Source organism: Pipistrellus hanaki, assembly GCF_964339955.1.
Source record: "Pipistrellus hanaki genome assembly, chromosome: 2".
NCBI lineage: Eukaryota > Metazoa > Chordata > Mammalia > Chiroptera > Vespertilionidae > Pipistrellus > Pipistrellus hanaki.
Window position 1 is genome coordinate 140,061,343 of NC_140504.1, and position 26,151 is coordinate 140,087,493.

Below are 26,151 nucleotides of genomic sequence, written 5' to 3' on the forward strand. Positions count from 1 at the left end.
CATTAATGTGAGAGTGAAACATTCATCAGTTGCCATAAGTACTCCCGCTCCTGGGGATTGAACCTGAAACCTGGGTATGTGCCTTGACCAGGAATCGAACCCATGACCTTTCTGTGTATGGGATGATGCTCCAACACACAGCTGCACTGGCCAGGGCTGATCAGAACCTTTTGAACACCGTAGAACTACTATTCTATTTTATATGATTTATTGTCTTTATTTGAGAAGCTTCTTGGAACATATCCAATATGAGTCAGTTTCCTTAAAAGCATAAAACTATCTACTGATTTATAATAAAAAAGAAGAATGCTATTTTTAAAAAACAGGGGAAGAACAGAAAGAAGATTTGTATGTATGTGTTCACTTCAGATTTTATATATTTACATAATTCCCAGTAGCTTCCTTTCTAATTTTTAAACTTCATCCTGTAGTGCCACAGTCAAGGATATTTCTTTCAAAGAGCATTTTACAGGGCTCCCAGTTTGATTGAGTCATTACTCTCTCATTCTGTTGGCTATGCATATTTGTACGGTTCCATAGACCCAAAATATATGCCAGAACTGACTTGCCTGGATTGAATATAAACATGAAATTGGAAACTGGGACTTTTACTTCAAACAACTCTCAAACTGTTGTCAAAATATAGAGGTTTTAGTCATGGCTGGATTGGCTCAATGAATAGAGCATCGGCCTACAGACTGAAGAGTCCTGGGTTCGATTCTGGTCAAGGGAACATGCCTGGGTTACGGGTTCAATACCCAGTAGGGGATGTACAGGAGGCAGCTGATCAATGACTCTCATCATTAATGTTTGACTCTCTCCCTTCCCCTCTGAAATCAATTAATATATATTTAAAAATATAGAGAGAGGTATCTCCCCCACCCCCCTTTTCTCTCCCTGGAAGAAGGTGCGGGGGCTTGGGTAGAGATGGACAAAGAGGAGGAAAGTGGGGACATCTGTAATAGTGTCAACAATAAGAACAAAGTTAAAATAAATATTTTGTAACAAAAAATGTTTTTCAGACATGATAGGAATAGATTATTTTTAAGAATCATATTACACTTAAAGTTTTACAAAGAGAAAAAGTGTTTTCTTCCTATGAAAATCAAAATATCACAGCCTTACAAGAGTGGAAGCATTGTAACTCTCAGCTGTGTTCTAATTCTAGAAAGGAGTGTCTCCTCTTCTCTTCTTACACATCCTTCTGTTACAAGACTCTATTTAAAGGAAACTGTATTTTGGCTTCTAACTCCAGTGTTAGAATTTCAGGATATAAAATCCTTCTGTTAGACATCTGTTATTAGTTTCTATCTTTAGCTCAAGAGCATCTTAAATTTGTACTGCACAGTAGTATTTCAAATACATACATTTTTATGGAAACTTTGGAGATGGTGTTTTTTTGCCTAAGAAAAGGTTGTATTTAATTCCATCATAAAGTACTACTGTTGCTTGGGCATTAGGAAAACTCATTAATTTTTCAATGATTCTGTCTCTTTCATGAAAAATATATTTTCTGGATTCTGTTTTACTGGGTATAGTAACTATATTTGGCTAACTATAGCTTAACAAGAGCCCAAGACATTGAATTAAACATACTTTCAAGTTTGGGACAGGTACTGAGAAGAGGAACAATTAATGATGTACAGCTGGCATTTTGGGGGAAGGCTAAGCGGAGCTAGTTTTCATAGTTCTGCGAACAAGTGGAAATTCAGCCACACAGTTATTTTCAGGGCAGATACATTAAGAGAAAATGTGGAGAATCTTGTAGGTTATCAAAACCAGGAATGTGATCACCAGGGGGAAGATGATAAATGCAGGAGCTGCTGAGCTGCAGAGACTTGGCAACTGTGGTTCTCTGGTGATGTACCCAGAACCAGAGAGGAGGATGCCAGATTCCAGGGTGCATCACCTGAGAACCACCTTCTTGTAATCCAGGACCCCTCAGGGGATGTTGGAGCTGATTTGGCCCAATCCCCACAGGCCAGGCCTAGGGACCCCAGTTATCTTTATAAAATAACATTTTCTAATTGATCCAAGCAATGAGAATATATAAATAGTATTATGGATAGCACAGAAGCAATAATGCAACTCTGGCATGTCCATTAGAAGATATTACCTTTGTGAAATTGGCAAATTGGGCAAAAAGGTAAAAACTCGAACTTTCCTATGGAAGATACTCCTGAAAATGGCCATTGCATCTTAGTCGTGTGAAGATATTTCTAGGAGAGCAAAGTTTGATTTCAGTTAATGGCTATAGTTTTCCAGTAGATACATATGAGAGGAAACTTGGTATTTTATTTTGTAACACATTCTTTCAAGTGGAGAAAGAAATTTTATAAATTGCCTTTGTGTTCTAAATTCAAAGAACGTGTTTTGTCATTATTCCATATTTCACAATTAATCTTTAAGATCAACATGTAAGGAAGATAAAAATAATAAAACAAATGATCTCTAAAATAGGAAATTAAAAATGAAATGAAATGCTTAATGGGTAATAAAGTGAGAGGAGAAATAATACATAAAACTTTGAAAAGTAGATATTATTCAGTTCAACTAAATTGTTTCAGGGGCAAAGTCAATTTGAACTATGTATTTATTATACCAGAGGCCCAATGCACAAATTCATGCACAGGTGGGGTCTCTCAGCCTGGTGATTGGTGCCAATCTTGTGGGAGAGGGAGGGCTGGCCAGCTGGGGGCCCTCAGGAAGTTAGCTGGGCACAGGAGGTTGGCTGTGGGAGCACACTTACCACCAGGGGGAAGCTCCTGCATTGAATGTCTATTCATTGGTGGTCATTGCACATCATAGCAACTGGTTGACCAGTCGATTGGTTGTTCAGTCGTTTGGTTGCTTAGGCTTTTATATAGAGAGATTGTTGAACTACTGGAAGAACAAGAGGTTGAAATTAATATATAATTGTTTTTATGCTGGATCTAGAAAGTAAAGATTTTATGGTAAGTGGAGAACTAATCATAGTTCTCTCCCTTTTCCCTTCTCCCTCTCCTGGGTTTGGGGGTGGGGTGAGGGAGAAATCGGAGTTTTGTGTGAAGACGAACTGGAGAACAACTCTTCTTTCTAGATGAGGATGTGGGCTAATCAGTCCCAGATAGTGATACATCCTCTAGGCAGTCCTGAGTCCCCAAAGCTGTTTTTAGCAATCTGACTACTTGTTTAGATTGGTTGTTTCTTCATTTCTTAAGAAGACATTTCCTGAGATATAATCCATATATCACAAAACTCACCCTTTTAAAGTATACAGTTCAGTGGTTAGTAGTAGATTCAGAGAGTTGTGCAGCCATCACGTTAATTTTAGAACATTTCCATCACCTCAGAAAGAAGTCCTGCACTGATCTATTAGCACTCAGTACCCAATTCTCCACCACACCTCCAGCCCTAGACAACCAGTAATCTGCTTTCTATCCCTATGGATTTGCCTATTCTGGACATTTCACATTAATGAAATTATGCAATATGTCCCTCCTTCTTTATTATTTCACTGAGGTTTCTGGAAAACCTACTTACGATCTATCTAAAAAGTCAATCACCTCTTTTGTTTCAGATTTTATTGCAGTATTTTTCCTCTACTTTTTCCATTACCTGTACATTATAAATACTTTCAAATACCCATGTTAGCTCTTACTGAATAGAATGATGTGTTGCAGATTTGTGAACTTGTTGACAACAGAATTTGATTTCCAAGGACAGTGAAAATAAAATGCCTGCCTGAACTTTAACTGACTTTGAAGAGAGTATGGCTACAATATGTTTTACTGCAGAGATGGTTTTTGCATTATCCTCTGGTTAAAGAATAAGAGAAACTATTTCTAGTTAACTAAGCCTTAGAAATAGCATACACTTTCCATTGTTAAAACATCTTTTTATTGATTTTTTTTTTTATTGATTTCAGAGAGGAAGGGAGAGGGAGAGAGAGAGAGAAACATCAATGATGAGAGAGAACCATTGATTGGCTGCCTTATGCAATGCCCTACACTGGGAAATAAGCCCACAACCCTGGTATATGTCCTAACCTGGATTCAAACCGTGACCTCCTGATTTATAGGTTGATGCTCAACCACTGAGCCATGCCAGCTGGATTATTCCATCTTTTATACTTAGCCCATTCATGTTTTACTAGTGATCTAAGGACTTTTGCTAGTCTGTTAAACATATAATAATTAATACTGGGTTGCCTAAATAGATTGTAAGAATCTAAAAATTAGTTTATTTTTTGTTAGTCTTAGACATTTTAAAAAAATAAAAGTGTTTATAATAAGTCTTATAAATCATTTTGTAAAGTAGCCTTTTCAATCTAGTGGTAAATCCTTAGAGAAAAACTGTTGTATATAAAATAAGAGTAACTGATTTATATTATAGTGGAATTTGTAATGAGTAGAGTTTTAGTCTTATCAATAATTTCACAATGTAGATTCTCAGTAGGCATCTGGGAAGCTTAATTGTCAGGGGCACCACATTTTGTCTCTGCGGTATTTATGCGCATAATGCCTTTCCCCAGTGAAACTGCACTGCACTGGCTTTTTACTTGTTGCATTGCATCTTGTGTTGGGAGTTAAAGGAGTCAGTGAGGCAGAGCAGAAAGAGAGCAGGCTCTGCAGTCAGACCGACTCCACCCAGCTCTCAGTCTAGAGGCTGCAGGTGACTTCACCCCTCTGTGCTTTGATTTCCTCAGCTGCAAAGTGAAAATATTAGTACTCGTTGATTTAACCTGTTGTGAAGATGAAACGAAGTCATCTGTATCCAATAATGTGAATAAGGCCCTTAACACATGGCAAGTGTGCTCAGCACATGCTCAGTAATATTAGCCATTGTGTTCTCCGTGGTGTGGGTATAGGAACAGCATGAAATAGCGGTCTCTGTGCATTTTTCAGCTAGAAATCTTGGTTATGTTTCCTCTCATTCAATGATTCTTTGTGTAATAATGAACAAATTTCTACTTTCTCCAACATAGCTTTCTGTATATGGTTATGGGGCATGTGAAATAATATTTTTAGAATATGAGAATATTGTACTTAACCAAACCAATGAAGTGTTAGGCAAAACAAATACACATTTTTGTTGCACTTCCATAAGGATTAGAAACTAAATATCTGTAAGTAAATTCCTTATCAGAAAGCTAAATTGAATTCTTTATCTATTTGGGGTTTAACGACATTCCTTTCTCTTTCCCTGGGCCAGGGTTTTCCAGGTGACTTCGGAGAGAGAGGCCCCGCTGGTCCTGATGGTAGTCCTGTGAGTAAATCGTGATGGCCTAGCTTTGCAACCTAACAGCACTCAGACTGCACAGCAGCTGTGCTTTCCCTCCTCAGCACCACATTCATGAATAAGCACTTTTGGTCAGACGGTTTCGATACCACTGTGCACATTCCAATTTGTAATTTTACAACATGAGGAAATAAGGAAAAACTTTTAATGAATAAACTGTATCTTGAGAGATGATTGTTGAAATTATTTTGACCACATTAAATGTTATTGCTCAAGTAAAATATTTGAAATATACAATCACAATATTAACTTGTGTATGTATAAGAGAAAGGAGCCTTGCTAGTACATGAAGTTACAAACAAGCTACGAGTAAAATTTGTGCTTTTAGTGATTGCTCTTTTATACTCAAATGTGTCATTAATTAACCTTTTGAGTATTTTATAGAGAAGTCTTCTCTGAAACCCAGATTAGGGAATCACCATTCTAAAATGTGTTATCAAAGAATGATGATCAATTACTACTTTTTTGACACTAGGTAGAAATACTTTCACTTTTTACCCTCAAAAAGTATCCAATAACTATCTCCTAATTTATGCCATACACACATTTTTTTTTCCATAGAAGTTTAAGGTGAAATTAGAATCAACCATAAAATCATTAAAGCCTAAATGAGGTATAGTTTCAATATTTAGACAGATAAATTACTAACATTTATGCTTGAAATTAAGTATTTGAAAATATTTTTTTATTTCTTTTTATAAAGTATAGCTATATTAGCTTATTTAGTGAATTTAATTAAAAGTTTTACTTGTTATAATGGTGTCGTAAGTACAGTGTTTACTATCTTCCTTTTGTCCATGATTCTGGGGAGCTTCCCATTTCAAGCTAATATAGTAAACGTTATTTATTTATTTTTTTAATACCATTTATGTTCAATCATGCAGCACTTAATGACAGGGATGAGTTTTGATATATGCATCGTTAGGTGGTTTTGTCATTGTGTGAACATCATAGATGGCACTTACACAAACCTAAATGGTACGTGTACTACACACTGAGGCTATGTAGTGTACCACTGATGGTGTGTGCGGTTCGTTGTTACTGGAATGCCATTATGAGGTACATGACTCTATTTGCATAACTAGTGTGCAAGTGCACTAGTATAATATTAGTACACTAATATTTTTGTCAGTAAAATGTACATAAAGTTTGTTAGGGTTGGACTCCTACAATATTTAAAACTTTGCTTTTTGAAATCTGTTCTTTGTTTAAAATAAAATGCTTCTTGAGGAACAGTTGAGCCTTTAAAGATCTTTAAAATGCAAGAATAAACTGGATAGTCTCAGTTTATTAGTTTATAATTCTCTATAGTTTATACTGTACTGTTGTTTAAAAACAACCTGAATTCAGTCAAAGTTTTCCGTTGATGACCCGTTTTCCCCAATGAGCCCTTCCAGCCACCCTTCAACAATAAAGATAAATTTAAAAAATAATTTAAAAACCAAAACCCCAAAAAATAAAGTTCAACATCAATTTGTAGGTAAAAACAAAAAGTTGGAATCCAAAAAAATGAAGTATTCTTCTTGAACCTTGTACCATATAAATAATGTACCATTGCCATGGAGTGGATCAAAAATTATCATAAAGATTGAAATGTGTATTCAAAAGGCCATCACAAAGACCCATCACTAATCAACTGGAAACCTTACTGTGGAGAATTTAAAATCTCATTTGAATAATTTAACAATGTTGGTAATTTCTTGCATTTTTATAATGCTTTATGAAAAATTTCAAAATCTTTTGTATATATGACAATTTTAATTGTGATCTTTATACCAATGAGAACAAATATTCCTATTATATAATGAGAAAACTCATATCTAGAAAATTTAAATAATGTACTTCAAAAGAGTTGATAGTTTTTTCTTTTTAAATTAAATTAAATTTATTTTTTTTTCTTATTGATTAAGATATTACATATGTGTCCTTATCCCCCATTGTGCCCCCCACCCTGAGTTGATAGTATTTTAAATCATCTGAAAAGGATCTTTAACCTATAAACTGACCAATATATAGATTAGTTATATCTATAATGCTGATTACTAATGGGATTTATTTCCTTTATTAGATATATGGGAGACAAAGAGAAATCTATATCCTAGGCTGGTGGTAGTTTTGGCACCCAAAGGCATGGAGCCAGAGCACTTTTGAAGAAAATAAACTGCCATCAGAGATCTGTATTTCCTAGGAGGATGCATAAGAGTAGGGAAGTTTTCAAAGTTAGCTGCAGAAGTCAAAAATTGATATAATTTTTTTCCAATAAATTTTTGTCTTCATCTTTAGAAAATATGCTTAGTATTTTGGAATCTTATCTAACCAGTTATGCACATTTCTTTTACTTAGGGACTTGTAGGTAGCATTGGTCCTCCTGGATTTCCTGGGCTTAGAGTGAGTATCAAATATCATCCTTCTCATAAAATATTTTCTGTGTATTTATGTTTGTTATCTACCTTGTTAATGTGTGATTTTCTAATGTAAATTAGACCAATAGTATGAATAGAAATATTAATTATACTTTATAATAAGCTGAAATAAATTTCTACAGATATATGTGTACATATGTAGTTATGCCTGTCATTAAATGTTATTTAATCTAGAACCTGTCTCTTTAAAGCATAAGACATAGAACAGCCATTTCTTTCTTTTGACATAGTCTTTCTGATCATCTACTCTGGATAGATGCATATAGTTATGAGCAAAAAGACATGGTAACTGTAGACTTTATTTATGGAATAAAATTGAATAAATGCTTAGGAAAACTATCCTGAACAAAAGGTAGGAGCTGGACTTCACCAATGCCATTAAACATTTTAATATCAAATGTATTTATTATACTAAAAATATACAGAGTGGCCAGATTATTAGATTTTTGAACGCATAATTATCTGTGCATGAATTTGTGCATGGGTGGGGTCCAGCCAGCCTGGCCAGGGGGAGGGGACATGGGCAGTTGGCCAGCCTGCCTGCTGGTCAAACTCATGGCCGAGGGGACAATTTGCATATTAGCCTTTTATTATACAGGATATACACTGAGTGGCCTGATTATTATGCATTCAGAGATCATAATAATTTGGCCACTCAGTGTAAGTGGTATATTGTTTGTCCACTTAATCATGTTTTATATAGTGATTTTAACTCTGATTTTCATGGGGGTATCTGATGTATGCAAAGCACAGTTTAGTATAAGCTGATCTGTGGAGGCCAAAGCAATGTAATGCAGATATGTAGCTTTCTGGTAATTTTAGATTATTCATTAGACAACTATATATAAATATCTTCATAAATATATTTCTCACAGCCAAGCTAACGGTTAATGACAGAGATATGAATTGCAGATATTACATATATATATATATATATATATATATATATATATATATTAACATTCAATTGAGCTAAAAGCAAAACTGACATACTTTATGAAAACAAGGAGCATAATGAAAATAGAATCTTAAAAGTAATTGTTTATATCCATATAAACATAGGCCATGACCATGGGTAGATATAAGATTTTCCTTAAAAATCAATTTAGGACTTACTCTAACACATGAAGTAGATAATTAAGACTCTGGAGTTCTATGCCATAAATTATGTATATCTATGGTATTTTTACCTTAACTTTAACACTAGTCTTATGACTCCAATTTAATGGTTTTTCCCCCCACCTTCACTATTCCAAGGCAGAATAGTGAAGGTGGGGGGAATATCAGGAGTTCAGTTATTGGAACTATGGTAACAATCAACATAACAAGTTTGAACTTGCCATTTTGGATGGTGAGAGTATAGAATTGAGAGTCAAAGAACCTGAGAAAGTCTAAGACATTTAAACTGTTCTCTTTTATGATTCTAATATAGTATGAATAATAACAATAGCAGTAACAGCTCACTTTTATTTAATATTTTCTATGTGTAATCCCATGAAAAATGTGTTATATCATTTAATTCTTAGAACAACCTAAGACCACTTAGCTTATAAGCGTTGAGCCTGGATTTGAAGCCATGTGATCTACATCTAGAGTCCAAAATTTGCCCATGGTGCTGCACCAACTTCTTAAAACTTTCATTACCTTAAAATGTATACTACCTATCACACGCGATTTTATTAGGCTTCATGGGTTCTATGTCAAGGTGGAGCCCAAAGGACCTTTTTCTTTTCTTTTCTTTTCTCAGAACTTAGAATCAGGTTAAACCTGTAGGTGGTAGTCAGTGGCCTTATCAATAGGAGAGAAAAGGAGCAGTGGAAGGGAATTGGACTCCAAATACTGGTCATGCCTTTATTTAACCTGTTAGCATTATGTTAGTTAGCTCAAAAAATGCTGTTTGTACTCTTAAGATTAAGACCAAAATCCTTAGTGTGGCCAAAAATGTCTAGACTTTGTGTCTTGTCTGCATCTTGAGAACAGTCTGTGCACTAACAAAGCTGTTCATTCCCAATTGTCATGCAGCCTGCCCACTAGATGACCTTTACACGGATTTGTCTACCTGCAACCATCTACCTCTACTTTTCTTCCTAATGGTTAACTCATTCATTTTTCAGGTCCAGGACGGAGCAAAGTGTTTGACACATAATAGTGCTCAGTAATTTTCTGTTCTTTCTCTTTCTCCACTCACCCTTTGGTAAATTGGAGAGCTTCTACAGAAATTAAAATTGCTGATGACATTAACAATCCTATATAATAAAGAGCTAATATGCTAATTAGACTGAACAGCAGAACAACCGTCTGGACTACCTTCTGGACGAAGCCAGGACTGTGAGGGTCAGCCGAGGCAGGCGGGGCTGTGAGGGCCAAGCTCCTTGCATAAATTTTGTGCTCGGGGCCTCTGTCACCTTTATAATCCTCATCTCTTCTACATTGCTATAGATGGTGTTATGCACTTTGCAAAATACTTTCTCATACATATTTATAAACTACATAGAGAGGTATTACTACATCATTTTTATGTTTATTGCATTTTAAAATCAAAATAATATGAGCATCTACTATGTATCAAATGCTGAATAGATGCTAGGCCTAAACTTGAACAAATTAATATTCCTGCTTTTGGCAACAATTACAATCTAATGGCATAGCAATGAAAATGAGCAATATCATACAACATGATTGCTGCTATTATGGACTGAAATAAAGCCACTGAGAAAGGAGCAGTCTGTGCTAACTCAGAGATTCAAAGTTGCTTTCACAAAGGAGACAACTATTTAAGCTGTGTCTTAATTTTTTTTTTTTTCTTCTCAGAACTATATAAGATTGTGCATGAGTCGGGCCGAGTAGAAAAGGGCTTTTGGAAAGAAGAACGCTGTTTAAATGCACAGAGTGGGGAGGAATGGAATGTTTGGGAGATGGAAAGTAGAGTAACAGGATTGTAGGCCAGGAAGTATGGAGGGATGTGAGCAGAATGGAGGGAAGTGACATTTGAAAGGAAAAATTACAGAACTTTTGTATTTCACAGTAAATATTGATAGTTTATTGCTTGCCCAGAACAGTAGCCTCTGCTTTATGTCTCAGGTGTTCCCTCCCGGCAAGTATAGTTTCTGACAAGCGATGATACTGATTTTTCTAAATTATTTTTTTCCATGTAGCTGGTTGTCATTGTCATTTACTTTCTTAGTTAACTGCAGTGATTATCTTCTGTGAGTGTTGGTGGGTATGGTGGAAAAGCCCTATGTGGAACTTACAGTCTTCCCTGCAATGTGCTCACTCATATGAACTCTAATTGGCCAGTGGCTGCTCTTTTCATATAAAGAACCTAACCCTAGTGGGTCTCTCTATTCTTTTACTTAGCTTGACTGAAAATTTTCCTATTTATTTATCACTGTGTGGAGACTCTGTTGCTGTACCCCAGACACTCTTAGCTAAGCTCCCATGCATGGAATTATTTAGTCTGTCTACTTCATCTTCTCATGGAAGAGAAGGGTGGTAGGGAGGGAGTGCTGAAGGACCTTAGTTTATCTTTGTGGGACAGAAAACTGCTCTTAACTTATCATGGATATCATTCAGAAGACTGTCGTTTCTAAGGAGTAGGATTTTCTACAGAACTTGTGACATGCCAACAGAATATTTTGTTTCTTAGAAATTTCTATACCCATACCACTTTACTTTTTAATTTTCTATTTTACTAAGACCATTATAATGATTATGTTTTTTTATATTTTCCAAAACTTACTATTATTTTGTGATTTTTAGGCTCATTAAAAAATTAAATAAGATAGTATGCATACAACATTACATTTATATGAAGATGCCAGACTATTCAAAGGAATAAATTTATTGAAATAGAAGTTAAGAATATTATATTGTCTTAGAAAAAAAACAATAGGACAATAAAGTTATTTGTTTATAAGATATTTCTTTCCATACTTACACAAATCTAAACAGAGATGTTTATTGAATTTTTAATACTATCATAAGTTTTAAATCTGTGAACTTTGAATAAACTAGCCTCTGTACTTATAAGAATACTTTTTCCTATTGACAGAATTTGTCAATGGTGTGTTAATATTGTATATCTATTTATTAAATTGTAAAGTATTACTCTTTACCTCTCACATTTCTATACATTTCAAGATTAAAGATGTTGGAAATAATTTATCTTAGATATATTTTATAGATTTTAGGACTCCCCCAAAAGTAAAGATGTCATATTTTCTATTCTGAAATTTGTATTGCATAAATGTAGACTATTAGAAGTGCTCTATTATGTTGGGAGATAGAGTTCTAGAAATCACTGTTTTTAATTTTATTTTTAAAGTTGATTACTTCCTCTAGTTATCAGTCTATGCTTTATTTTAAAACTATTATGTTGAATCTTGGAGATAAAAAAAAAAAATGAGTAAAACACACTTCTTCTCTCCCAGAGTGCATAGATTAGGAAGACAAAAGAAAAAGTGTAGTGCAATACACTCAGTGATGTAGAAGAAGGGCATTCCAGTAGGAGTAACCATATGTTCAAAGGGTTGGAACATGTGATAAGAGAGAGCATTTCAGAGAAAGGGAAAGAGTCCATTGTGGCTAGAATGTGGGATTTGGAGGAGGGGGAAGTAAACGGGAAGCAGGGACAAATGGAAGGAGATGACACCTAAAGGGCTGATAGACCCTCGTGAAACGCAGGTGCACAGGCAATGGCCACAGGCACTCATGAGAGAAGCAGAGCTAAGAACCATAATAAGGAACAAAAAAAAGAAAAATACCACGAGAGACAAACAGAAAGAGTGAAGCAAAAGCAAAGACAGTGGGGCAATAAGCAAAAGGAGTCAGGGGGGAAAAATTAAAACATAGCAAAAGGCAGAGAGAAAAGAACAAAGTAGGAGGAAACCAAACAGGGACAAATGAGAGGCCAGGGTGGGGCAGTGGAGAGTGAGAAGCTGAGACAGGATAGTTAGGGTCCAGGATGCTATCCTAAGAAATGTGGATTATAACTAAAAGGGGCAACATTCTGCCAAAACCGGTTTGGCTCAGTGGATAGAACATCGGCCTGCACACTGAAGGGTCCCAGGTTCAATTCCGGTCAAGGGCATGTACCTTGGTTGTGGGCACATCCCCAGTAGGGGGTGTGCAGGAGGCAGCTGATCAATGTTTCTCTCTCATCGATATTTCAAACTCTCTATCTCTCTCTCTTCCTTTCTGTAAAAAATCAATAAAATATATTTTTTTAAATAATAATAAAAAATAAAAGGGGCAACATTTTCAGGATTGTCACAAATGCACCTTTAAAAATTTATTAACATTTTGAAATCATAAAAGAGAGGTTAAACCAACATCGTCTTTCAGGATGGATGATGATATGGTAGCAGGCACAGAGAGGTGGCAAAAATGAAGGCACAGAGACACAAAAATTATATGTGATCCCCAAACTGTCAACAGATGTCCATCATTTTATCAACTCTTATTTTCAAATACCCTTATTGTTGCTATTGTCCTTTGTCTTTTAAGATGCCATATTGAAGAAGTTTTTCTAACTCTCTTGCTTGCAAGAGATAATAGTGGTTGTTATGTTTTTAAGGAATCTTGCATTGGAGCATTAAACTAAGAACCTTGACATTGGTGACTATATCTTATTCATATTATTCTCACAAATGTTAAAAAATGGTAAATGAATGAGCTAAGCTCAGAAGAATAAAGATGTTATCTGGTTGGAAAAAATATTTCAAGCTGAATGTCATGGACATTAAGTATTATAGGAACTAAAGGAAGAGAAGGATCCTTGTGAATTAGACCACTCTGAGAAGGCTTCAGGAAATAGGATGGACTTTACTAAAGTTTGGAAGATAGATATAACTTTTAAATATGGAGAGAGCAAGAGGTTGTTGAAGAAGAGTGCACATGTGCTTAGTGAGATAAACTGTTCTCTCTTAATCAATTAATTGATTTTACCATGTTCACTTTCTTATCTTAGTGGCTATGTAATGATACCTTTCTTTGTTATTGCTTTTCAGGGCAGTGCTGGCCTAGTGGGGCCAATTGGACCTTCTGGAATTCCTGGCCCAAAGGTATGGTTCTATTTGCCTAATGGATATTCACCTTTCATGTCTCTATGATGTCACAAAATATCGCTTTCATTTTTTAGGGTCTTTCAGGGAATAAGGGCGTTCCTGGAATCAAAGGTGATAAGGTGATTTAAATATTTACATTATCATAGAGATAATTTCTTATCGCATGCCTTTTTTTTTTCTTTTGAGCCGACATAACTTATAAACTATTTCATTTTAATAAATGGGCTCACATCTGTACTATCAATTATATAATTTTTCTCAGGAGTAGGAACATTGAGAAATTATTTTTTGTGATTAATATTTGCTTTCTTATAATATTCCATGTTTGCAAACCTTGTCTCTGTGAAATGTGCTCTCCAGGGGGAACAAGGCATGGCAGGGGAGCCCGGAGAGCTGGGGTATCCTGGAGACAAGGTAAGTGGTTCTTCCCTTTAGTTTTAAGCCAGAGAGAAAGGACAGCTCTTTAAAAAGAGTGTTCATTATTTGAACCAGGTGTTTTTTTGTTAGGATATGGCATCGATCTGTTTTTACATGTCTTGTTTGCAACCGTTTGCTCACTTTTAGAATATTTGCATGAATTCTTTTTAGTAGTTTATAAACACAATCATGTGCTGCTTAATGACAGGGATACATTCTGAGAAATGCCTGTTGGCTGATTTCCAACCGAGGTAGGATAGCCTAGCGCTTCTAGGCTCCAAACCTGTACAGCATGTTACTCTCTAAAAACTCTAGGCCGGTGTAACACAGAGGCCAGTATTGGTGTATCTAAACATACCTAACACAGAAAAGGTACAGTGAAAATACAGTGTAAGAAATGGAGCACACCTGTGCTTACCATGGATGGAGCTTGCAGAACTGGAAGTTGCTCTGGTGAGGCAGTGAGTGAGTTCTGAGTGTCTGTGAAGGTTTGGACATTACTGTAAACTACAGGGCACTTTATAAACATTGTGCACTTAGACTGCACTAAATTTATTAAACAACATGAGATTAAATCAAGCAGAAGAGGAAATAATGCAATCAAAGAGATTCAGTAAACAAGATCTATGCAGCTGCTGGTGTAACATGTATACTGTTGTATAGCAAACCTATTTTTTTGTAAGTAGAAAGAGTTTACTTTAAAATAATGGTTTAATGTTTAGTATAGTAAATACTTAAACCAGTAATATAATCATTATCAAGTATAATGTATTGTACATAATTGTATGTATTATACTTTTATATGACTGGCGCACAGTAAGTGTGTTTACACCAGCGTCACCACAAATGTGAGCAATGCATTGTGCTACAATATCATGATGCCTATGACACCATTGGAGATAGGAATTTTTCAGCTTCATTATAATCTTACTAGAGGCCCAGTATATGAATTTCATGTACTCAGGGGGTTGAAGGGGGGTCCCCTCGGCCCAGCCTGAACCCTCTCTCAGTCCAGGAGCCTTGGGGAATGTCTGACTGCTGGCTTAGGGGAGCAGGCCTAAGCCGGCAGTCAGACACCCATAGCACTGCCTCAGAGGCAGGAGAGGCTCCTACCATGACCACTGCCATCTCCAGCAGGGAGCCTGGCTTCTGGCTGAGCGGCACTCTCCCTGTGGGAGCGCACAACCACCAGGGAGCAGCTCCTGTGTTGAGTGTCTGCCCTTTGGTGGTCAGTGTGTGTCATAGCGACTGGTTGTTTCGCTGTTCGATCAATTTGCATACTAGCCTTTTATTATATAGGATGGGACCACTGTGAATATATGTGATCTGTTGCTGACTGTAACGTCATTTTGGCACATGACAGGAGAGGCACATCTGCCTTTTGAGTATAATAGCTTTTCTCTCCCCACTACTATTCCTCCTTTCAGGGTACCACTGGTTTTCCAGGACCACCAGGCGTGAGAGGGAAGCCGGGACCTTCAGTAGGTTTGAACTTTGCTTTGCTCTTTCTGATTGAGGGAATGCACACCACGGCATGAGACTTGAAACTTGGTGGTGTTAGCAGAATATAAAAAGTGTATATAAGCCTACCAGGCTGGGATTTTCTCTCTTCAGTTTTAGCATATATAGCTAATCCCTCAAGTTTTCCATCCATATGTGTAGACTTTTGGGTCTCACCTTCTCCAGCCCCTCAGGCCAGAACCAAAATTCTGTGAGCCCTAAAGATTTTGATTGATTTACCATTAAATTAAACAATGGACTTTTAAGCCAGAAAGTATAAAGTACCTTAAATAATATTTTAATTTTTTCAAAATATCTATTTGATTAAGAAATATTCTGAACAAAAGATAACATGTTCATCCTAATAGGACTCAACTCTCTTTTGAGTCCAAATATTCTAATTCCTTGTTTTTTCCTCCCCACCCTTCTGTATCAATTAGTTGAGAAAAAAGAATACTTTATATTGTGGTTAACATGAAACCCAACAAAGGATAAAACTAAAATTACAATTATTTAAATGAAATGATTAAAACCTGAGTTAAAATCCCTGCATGTTAAAATCACAAAAATTATCATAGTTAACATTTACTGGGTGTTTACAAAGTACCAGGCACTAGTCTAAGAATTGTACCTCTAATTTAATCCTTACAACAATTATGTGAAGTTGGTACTATTATTATTCCTATTTTATAGTCTAGGTAAACAGAGGCACAGAGAGATAAATCACTTGCTCCAACTCCCACAGCTCCCACAGTTAGGTGGAAAACCTAGTTAATCACTTAAGTCAGAGCCCATGCTCCTAGCCGCTGTTATACTGCTTTAGGATTTGACATTTTGAGATTTAGTATTCTAATATTGACTACCACTCTTTGAAGGTGAAGATGATTGTAGATAGAAATAAATGGATGTAAAATTATAATTTACTAATACAACATTGTAATACATGCAAAAAAGAGTGTTGTTTTCCTAATTCAACATGTTTCCTCTAACTCCACTCTCCCTCACAGGATTATTTTTGCAACAAAAGAAGCAGCATTAAGTTACAGAGCTTTATATGCCACATTCTTTATGACTTATATCAGTGGCAGCATTTCATATACACCTCTCAGGTATTATTCAATCTAAAGAACAATATTTGGCATCTAATTGTCAAGTGACATGTTAGTGATGAGCTTTACTTTTACTAGCTCATCACCCTGGACCCAGGGTAAACCTGGTCAGCCATGTACCCAGCTTGTGCCCCAGAGTCCAATCTCAAACTCCAAAGTACATAAGAGCCATGAGCATGAGAACAGGTCATGAAGCTAATAATAATAATAATAATAATAATAATAGGTAGCTTCCATTTTTCAAGGGTAAGTCTAAGTCACGTAATCTGGCAAAATGACTTTTCATTTTGTATAATGTGAGGGTTTTCTAACTTTTGATAATAGTAAAAGGAAGTGGTATAGCACATTTCCTAAGGCAAATACTAAATAATCAGTGATACCAATATAGTTTTCTTATGCTTTACAATTAGGTACGTGGGAAAAATGAGTTAAGTATCTTGCATATATATTAAAAAAAAACACACTTTTTAATATTTTCTTACTCTTTGATTCAGTTTATATTGATAACACGTTTATGGGGATGGGGGAATCACTGATCTGAGAAGCAGACTTAGATTTTAGTCCCAGACCTTATACTGACCTTTCTGACCTTGGCATTTAACCACTGTGGAATCCAGTTTCTCGTCTAAAATGAGAGTCAGTCTATTTCATAGTTAAGGTTCCTTAAGTCTGTGACTCTTTGATATTTTCCAATCTTAGCAATAGTGCTTATTAATATTTCTCTAGGCCTAGGTAAAGAAAAGGCAAAGAGCCTATTTCACCTTTAACACATTGTCTTAAAACCCGTAAATTTTATTTTTTTTCCTGGAATAAGTCACTAGAAACTCTAACGTGATTCTTTTAGGGCAGTGATAACAGGGGGCATGAGATGGTGAGGCTCTGGTTGCTCATCTTATACTTTTCTGTACTATTCTAATAAAAAACTTTTTTAATGTCAGCAGGGATTACTTTGGTAGGTGATAATGGGCCATCTTTTTTTAAAATATATTTTATTGATTTTTTACAGAAAGGGAGAGGGATAGAGAGTTGGAAACATCAATGAGAGAGTATCATCGATCAGCTGCCTCTTGCACACCCCCTACTGGGGATGTGCCTGCAACCAGGGCACATGCCCTTGACCGGAATCGAACCTGGGACCTTTCAGTCCGCAGACCGACCCTCTATCCACTGAGCCAAACCAGTTCCAGCTAATGGACCATCTTTTGTTTTAGCAAATCTTTGAAAAATATATATCAATATTTCAGATTGAAGATAGGGTAGAGCCGAGACCAGTTTGGCTCAGTGGATAGAGCGTAGGCCTGCGGACTGAAGGGTCCCGGGTTTGATTCCGGTCAAGGGATGTACCTTAGTTACAGGCACATCCCCAGCAGGGGGTGTGCAGGAGGCAACTAATCGATGATGCTCTGTCATCGATGTTTCTAACTATCCCTCTCTCTTCCTCTCTGTGAAAAATCAATAAAATATATTTTTAAAAAAGAAGATAGGGTAGAGACTTATGATTTAATATTTGTAAAATAACATTGTCTTTAGACTCATACTTCAGCACTTGTTTGTATCTTATTAATATAAAAAATTATAGAGGTTTGACCTGGAAACTTTCGCTAGTTATGGAAGGAAAAGCACCTGTTTAATGAAAAATTGCATTCCCAGTATCAGCTATCATATTAGTAACAAACTATACAAGTTAGTGCTTACCCTCAATCATGTGTTTACTATTATAAAAAGAATGCCTTTTATATTTGTTGCTTTTGATTTTATGTTATCTAAGATTTTGCTGTCACTGATATTGTTTCCAAATGGATCTAAATTGTAACATGAAAGAATATTTTCAAGATTAAAAAAAAAGTCCTGTTTTGGAAGGTTTTTTTCATCCTGGAATAGGAGCACCTTTGCTCTGCAAATGCTTAAAAACTAGAGAAAACTACCACTTAGAAGGTGTTAAGAAATGTTCTTTCTTTGAAACAGATAAAAAATTATGTTATAGTATATATTATACGCTTTTTATTTTTAACTAGAAGTTGTCATTTATAGAGGTTTACTTAATCATTACTGAATTATCTAAAAGGGACTTGAAAATTCAGTTTTTATAAATGAGAATCGACATTCAATGAAACTTGTAGTTCAGGTATTTTAAAATGAAAAAAATGTATTTGAATAACAAATACAATTATTTCAGTATTTATGTTTTAAAATATCCGGTTGTCAGTCAACTTTTCTGAAAACAAAACCCTATGGTAGAATGCTATTTTTTCCCCCTCAAAAGCTTGTATATTTAGCATCTTTTTTGGATGTGGCCACTAGAGGGCCCCAGTGAGAACTCAGCTCCATCTCTAAGAAAGGTATTGTCATTTCAAGAATTTAAGACTCCTAGGTACTGATGATGATGGATTGTGAGTTTGTTTATTTAGGAGGACTTAACTGAACTTTGCCCACTATTTTATCATGTTTATCTATACTCCATCGCAGTAGTTGTATGGTGTACTGTTTGATATCCAGATACTGCAGCACTAGATGAGTGGATGTAGTACCGATGAAACACTGCTTTACTTCTGGGGCAGTGGATGAACCCATATTGCAATTGTATATAATCTGGGGCCTAGTTAAGTCCAATATAAACTCACGTACAAATTTAATATAACAAATATAATGAATTCTATAGTTTTTTCTTGTTTAAACGAAGATATCAGTCTGCTGGCCTCTCCCGTTCTGTGGTTTTGTCTCTTGAGAGCATTGCTACCCCTCTCTGGTTTCAGGCTTTATCCACATTTCTCTTTCCTCTGACCTTTCTCTCTAGCCCCCATTCCACATTGTGTATCTGAATGTCGGGAAATGACTTCAGAGCTAGTGAAACCAAATCCTCAAATCTTTACTTACAGGATCAAAATAATCTAGAGACTCTGTGCTTCATCCAGGAAAGTGGGGAGGATGTGAAGGGAACACTTGATACTCATAGACGTGGTTCGCATTTACCGAGTGTTTCTATGTGCCAGGCGCTGTGCTTAGCCCTTTACTATATTACCCCGTTTAAACCTCACAGTGACGGTGTAAGAATGTTAGTAATGCTATTATTATTATTATTATTATTATTATTATTATTATTATTCCTGTTTTATTGATGAGAAAATGGAGACTTGGAGAAATTTAGCAACAGACATTTAAATCCAGGTGGCTCTGGATTTCTTAATCAGGACCCTCCAGTGTCAAAGGAGAGAGAAGTTTTCAGAGACAGTTCTAGGACTGTGGTTATTTATGAAAGCAGTTCTTCATCTACATTTCCCTACACAGTTGAGCCAGAATTTATTGCCCTATCTCTGGGTAACATGCGCGCGCGCACACACACACGCACACGCACACACACACACACACACACTTTTTATTTGAATCCTTAAATCATTAAATTGTTTGTATGCCTAACACTAAAGAATAAATGTACATCACATCCAAACACATGTTATTTAAATACATTTTCTTCAGCCATGGTTACAAATTAAGTCTTTCTGAATAGTGGTTACCACTTTGTTTGACAGTATATTAGTGTTGTTTGCTGAAATGTCATTACAACTTTATGTGGCATAATATATTGAGTGCTGTCTGCTTACCATGTGTCTTTTCCCCTTTTATATTGTATTCATTAAATTAATGTTTATACTTTTATTTTCTCCCTATCCCATTTCAGGGCAAAGTAGGTGACCCAGGACCCCAAGGACCATCTGGCTCTCCAGGACCAGAGGTAAACTGTTGGTGGGAAGATGATAAACATGGGAAAAAATAGTAGATATTCAATTTGCTTGATAAAACATGTTTTTACATAATACGCTTTAGAAAGGTTCTCTTAAAGGTCACATCTTTGTAAATAGTCTGGATTAAATGTTTTCTTTTGTGTCAGGAGATATGTGACAGTTACCCCCTAAAAATAAAAAAAGAAGATATCATTAGCCACATTATAGTTCTGATTCTATTTGTTCTGCACTACTATTAATAACACATACTTAGGGCTTGTAATCAAATTTCAGGACATACTAGTAAACTGCACTGAATTTTTAATGAAAATGCTTCCAGTTTTGCTATATGCAGATCTAATTTGGATCCCATTGCTTAGAATACATACAAAGAAGTCTGTGGTACAGACATCAAATTTGCTGTGTATTCTTCGAAATTTTGACTTCGACTTAATGCTTGGCTTGATATTCAGTGGCTTCCCACCCCCACCTCCCCACCCCCAACAAGCCTACAACGTAGAACATAGGCTTCTGAGGTGAAACAGTTGAGTTTTTAAAAGTCACTTAATGAGTCAAAGAGATACAGACCCCAGGGAGCTAAGGCTCCTGAAGCTCACTCTAGTTCAGAAATATGTCAAAATATATATTCATACAGGTATTCCCCCAAAATGTATACACACTTTAATAGCTGGCAGCTCAATTTTGAAAATTAAATCTATTTAATTAATTCTATTTTAATAAACACTGCCTGTATTCAAAACAGGAGTATACATTTTTTGGGACAACCTATATACACATACTAGTAGAAACACACAGATCCAATTCCGAGTCATGGAGTCAGCAGTGTTTAAAAATTCAGAAATGAATTTTTGGCTTCAGAAAACATAACTCAGAGCAATAAAGTTCCCCCAGTGTCACAGCCAGGGGCATTGCTTCTAGGAACTCTGTGCGGGTGCTTTCTCACTCTCTGTATAAACCGTAAAATCTATTTACTCCACAGCTGTCTTTCAGGGTTGGCTGGTTTCTTCAAATGTCTCTTCTTACTTATTATCAAATTTAAAACACATTGTATATTGATAGTTCAAAAATCTAAAGAACTGCATTGTGTGCCTACTTTTATTAATAGGGTGATGCCAGGAGGTAAAACACAGCTTATATGGATGTCATCATCCTGGGAAGAAGGAAGTTGTTATGAATAATTAAAACAATTATTAGTAGGTCATTAAAACAGTAATTAAGAGACTAATATAAGTTCATATCTTTTAGGAGCCTGCATTTAAAAAATCATTTCTTATGCAAATCTTCCTGGAATGAACCGTCTTTACCTGTCTTCTCATACTGAGGATACGGGACCTAATATATCTTTTATTCTCTTTGAAGGCTGTTGTTATTCTCAACATGGGTTGTCCTGTTGTAACTTCATTTATAGATGGTATGCACACGAGGAAGGATGGTGTCACCTCCCTGCTCTTAGAATGGTTTTGAATCATTTTCTTTTTTTTATAAAGTTGGGTTAAAGGATACATGGGCCATGACTTTACTTGATACTCGGTCCTCCTGCAATGTTCCTTTTTCTCTGCTGCCTTTGAGACTCTATGACTTACAGTCACGATTCACAGCATTATTGCATTGTCTTTGCCCTCTGCACCTCTCATGCAAAGTCCTGAGCCCTGACTTAGCAAGTCTGTGACCATTTGTCCTCCTCACCTGTATTACATTTTCTCATGTGGCTGAAGACATAACCTATGCTTTATCAAGAATTGATGCAAGATTGTTTTGGGAAACAGGGCTTTGTCCAAAGATTGTAACTTCTTCTTGATCATAGGAATAAAATATGTAGGCAATCATATATTAGGCAACACTTTTTATCCAACATTAGGCTTTGAAGAGAATTGCAGGTCCAATAATTTAAATCAATATGTTTAATGTTATAGCAAGCAAGGAAAGTTTCTACTTGTACAGTATCTGAGTTTCCTCAGATAAAAGGTCTTAGATGTTTTGCTGAATTTAGACTGTATCCTGTAGGCAAAGATGAAATATTTTTAAGCAAGGGAAGGAAATGATAAGACTTGTGTGTTTGACTTATGTGTAACAAGAGCTAAGGTAAAAGGGGAGAGAGGGAGAGGATACAAGACTAAATGTTTTACTTGCTATACTTGCATATTTGTTTTTCAATATAAACTTTACTATAAATCTATCTAGTTTCACCAAAAAATATTGCTATTATAGTTATTAGGTTTGACTTATATTTATAAACTAGTGGCCCGATGCACGAATGAAGATATGTGCAAGAATGGGCCTTTGTTCCCCTGGCTGCCTTTGTTCTGGGCCTTTGTTTCCCTGGTTACCCTGGCACCACCTTCTGCCTTACCACACTGCCCAGAGGCCTGGAGTAGCTGGGGTGGTCACTATGGCTGCTGGATTTCAGAATATGGAAATTAACCATCCATTTTTTGTTGGGTTAATTTGCATGCTCATTCCTGATTGGCTGGTGGGTGTCATGAAGGTGTGGTCAATTAGCATGTTACTCTTTTATTCGGTAGATTAATTTAGGGAGCAGTGACATATTGAATCATCCTCTCCAAGAACAATGTATGTCTTTTATTTAAGTCTATTTTTGTATTTTTCAAGAATGTTTTAAAGTTTTCCTTATATGGGTTTCTGTACATTCCTTATTAAACTTGTTTCTATTTTATCTTTGTTGTTGCTGCTGTAAATGGGGTTTTCTCTATCATTCTATTTTCTAAGAGGTTTTGGTATAGTATATGAAGATTATTGATTTCTGAACATTATTTTTACATCCTGCTGCCTTAATGGTTTATTATCTTTGAGTTAGTTTTATTACTGATTTTCTAAAATTTTGTAGACATGCTTTTATGTAATTTTTCTAATAGAGATCATTTTAGTTCTTTCTCAATTCTCACACCTCTCATTTATTATCATGTCAAATGGCATTGTAGTACCTCAAGTACAGTGTAGAAGAACTAGAAGTAGTGTGCATTCTTGCCTTGCTCCTGATCTTACTGGAAATACTGTGTTTCATTATGAAGTAAATGCTGGAATTAAATGAAAACCTGCATATATTTTATCATGTTAAAAATATTCATCAATTCCTATTTCTTAGTGTTTCTAATAAGGGATGGTTGTTATACTTTGTCAAATTATATATACACATAGATGTCAAATAGTTGTTATGTTTTCAACATCTGGGATGGTAATCATACTTTTTTCTTTTAGATCTATTTATATAGAATATTATGGTAAAGGACTTTTTATTTTTATATCATGAATATTTCTTCATAAATTCTATATACTGATTATTTCTATATAATGAGTATTTTCTATTTCATTAAAAATTTTTACTTGATCATGATCTATTATTTTTTAATCTAATGCTAATTCTACTAATATTTTTATTCTACATCAATATTTATAAGTGATATTGACCTATACTTTTATTTTTTGTACTTATTGATTAGGTTTAGGTATCAGTGTTACATTTGTTTCGTCAAAATAATTAGGAAGCCTTCAGCTTTGACATAACTTATGAAACATTTGGACTATCTTATCTGTGGGGCTTTGGTGGAATTCCTCTGGGAAGCCATCTCAAATGGAAGCTTTTTAATAGGCAGTTCCCTGATAAATTTCTTCTGTGGAAATTAGCCTGTTTAAGCTTTCTATGCGGTTAAATGTTATTTCCCTAGATAATGATCTGTTTCATCTAAGCTGTCAAATTTACTTTCAGATAAACCTACAACATAGTCTCTTGTGATTTTTTAAAATTTAATGATTATTTCTCACGCTTCATTTAAAAATTAAAAATTGTTTTTTGAATACTTTTGCTTTTTCTTTTTTTCTTAATTAGGCTTAATTCAATTTTTCTGTATTGCTATTTTTCTCAAAAGAATTCTAAAAATGTTATCTACATGGCATCTTCTTTTATCTTTATTATTTCCTTGAGCTTCTTTTGGTTTATGTTGTTCTTTTTATTTAGAGTTGGAATTTAATTTATTTATTTTCATTCTTGAAATCAAGTGCTATGGCTTTCCCTCTGATCACTTTAAACATATACCCCGTTAAACAGACTGATAGCTGTGAGAAAAGATGGAGGTTGGGGAACTAGATGAAAAAAGGTGAAGAGATTAAGAAATAAACACACCATTTATATAACACATAGACATAGGCAACAGTGTGTTGTTAGCCAGAGGATAAGGGTTGGGGATAGATAGAGGTAGGCAAAGAGTAAAGAATGGAAAGAGACTTAGCTTGGGGTGGTGAGCACACAATGCAGTGTGCAGATGATGTTGTATGGAGTTGTCCACTTGAAACCTGTATAGTTTTATGAACCAATGTCACCCCAATAAATTCAATGAAAAATAAATACATAAAAATTTTTCTGGAGAAGAACCAAGATGGTGGCATAGATAAATACTGGAACTTGCTGGCTTGCACAACCACATCAAAACTACAACTAAAAGACAAAACAGATATCATCCAAAAATCACAGGAATTTGTACAACTAGAAGGAAAAAGAAAAGTACACTGAGCCTGTGGGGAGGTGAGGAGATGTGGAAGTGCAGAGGTATAGAGGCGCATATGGAAAAGGGCTGGCAACTGGGTGCACTGTTGTCTTTTTCAATTGGGAGGCAGATACAAGCTCCTGACTGCTCTGAACTCCAGTTCCAGGTGAGACTCTGGGGACCAGACTCATATGGGGAGAAACTGGACTGTCTGGCATTAGGCCAGAAAATGAGGGCAGCTTTCTCTCAGAGGTGTTTACAGTGATTGTTGTTCCTTCACGGTGCCACAAGGGGACATAGAGATCCGGGGACCTCTTTGGGGCAGGGCTGATGGTCAGCCATTGTTGTTTTCTCTACTCTGGTGATTCCCTGAGTCCCCGCCCCACCAAATTTATAACCCCACCCAAACTGTGCCCAGAGGCTTTTGCATATGAATGAACTGGCCTTTTGCAATCTAAAACCTAACAAACTGTAGCTGGGTCAGAGAGCCCCAGAGTCTCCAAAAGAAGGCCCAAGGCTCCACAGCAGGTTGCATTGCTTCACAGCTGGGCCTCATCTGGGCACCTCCAAAACCCAAACAAAGAGGAGGAACCTATAGATCTCTCTGTAGCTCCTGCTGGGTGGCCTCAGGCAGTGGCTTACTTTGCACCTCCTTGGAGATCCAAGAACCAGTGTACCCAGAGGTCAGAGTGAGACCATCTAGATTACAACTCTTCACATCCATAAGAGATACACTCGGGCCAGACTTAGTGAGTGCCAAAACCCCACTGAAGCAAGTCTTGCCCCATAAGGGTGTCTCCAGCACAGAATTTCTCCTATTGTAGACACAACTAATCCTCACAACCAATTGGCCTAGAGGTCAATTCCTCCCAGTGATATCAACAGCAATCAAAGCTTAACTACAAGACTGCGCACACAGCCCACAAATGGGTGCACCAAGAGTGTCCACCTTAGATAACTGGGGAGGCTGAGCCACTGGGCCCTATAGGACACCTAGCACACAAAGCCACTCTATCAATACAAGGAAGCAGCCAAAATGTGGAGACAAAGAAACAGGTCACAAATGAAAGAAATGGAGGAAAACAAATTACTGGATATAGAGTTCAAAACCATGGTTA

At 36.0% G+C, this 26,151-nt stretch overlaps 1 protein-coding gene across 6 annotated transcripts in view; it reads left to right on the plus strand.

The window, feature by feature from the left end:
* The window catches only part of COL24A1 (collagen type XXIV alpha 1 chain), a 294,053-nt gene that overhangs the window by 86,583 nt on the left and 181,319 nt on the right, over positions 1-26,151 (plus strand). For all 6 annotated transcript variants that reach the window (XM_084874405.1, XM_084874404.1, XM_084874403.1 and 3 more), the window contains exons 14-20: positions 5,194-5,247; positions 7,624-7,668; positions 13,712-13,765; positions 13,843-13,887; positions 14,129-14,182; positions 15,613-15,666; positions 20,471-20,524. In XM_084874405.1, the coding sequence (XP_084730531.1) occupies positions 5,194-5,247; positions 7,624-7,668; positions 13,712-13,765; positions 13,843-13,887; positions 14,129-14,182; positions 15,613-15,666; positions 20,471-20,524 (360 nt within the window). The remainder of the gene's footprint in view (positions 1-5,193; positions 5,248-7,623; positions 7,669-13,711; positions 13,766-13,842; positions 13,888-14,128; positions 14,183-15,612; positions 15,667-20,470; positions 20,525-26,151) is intronic.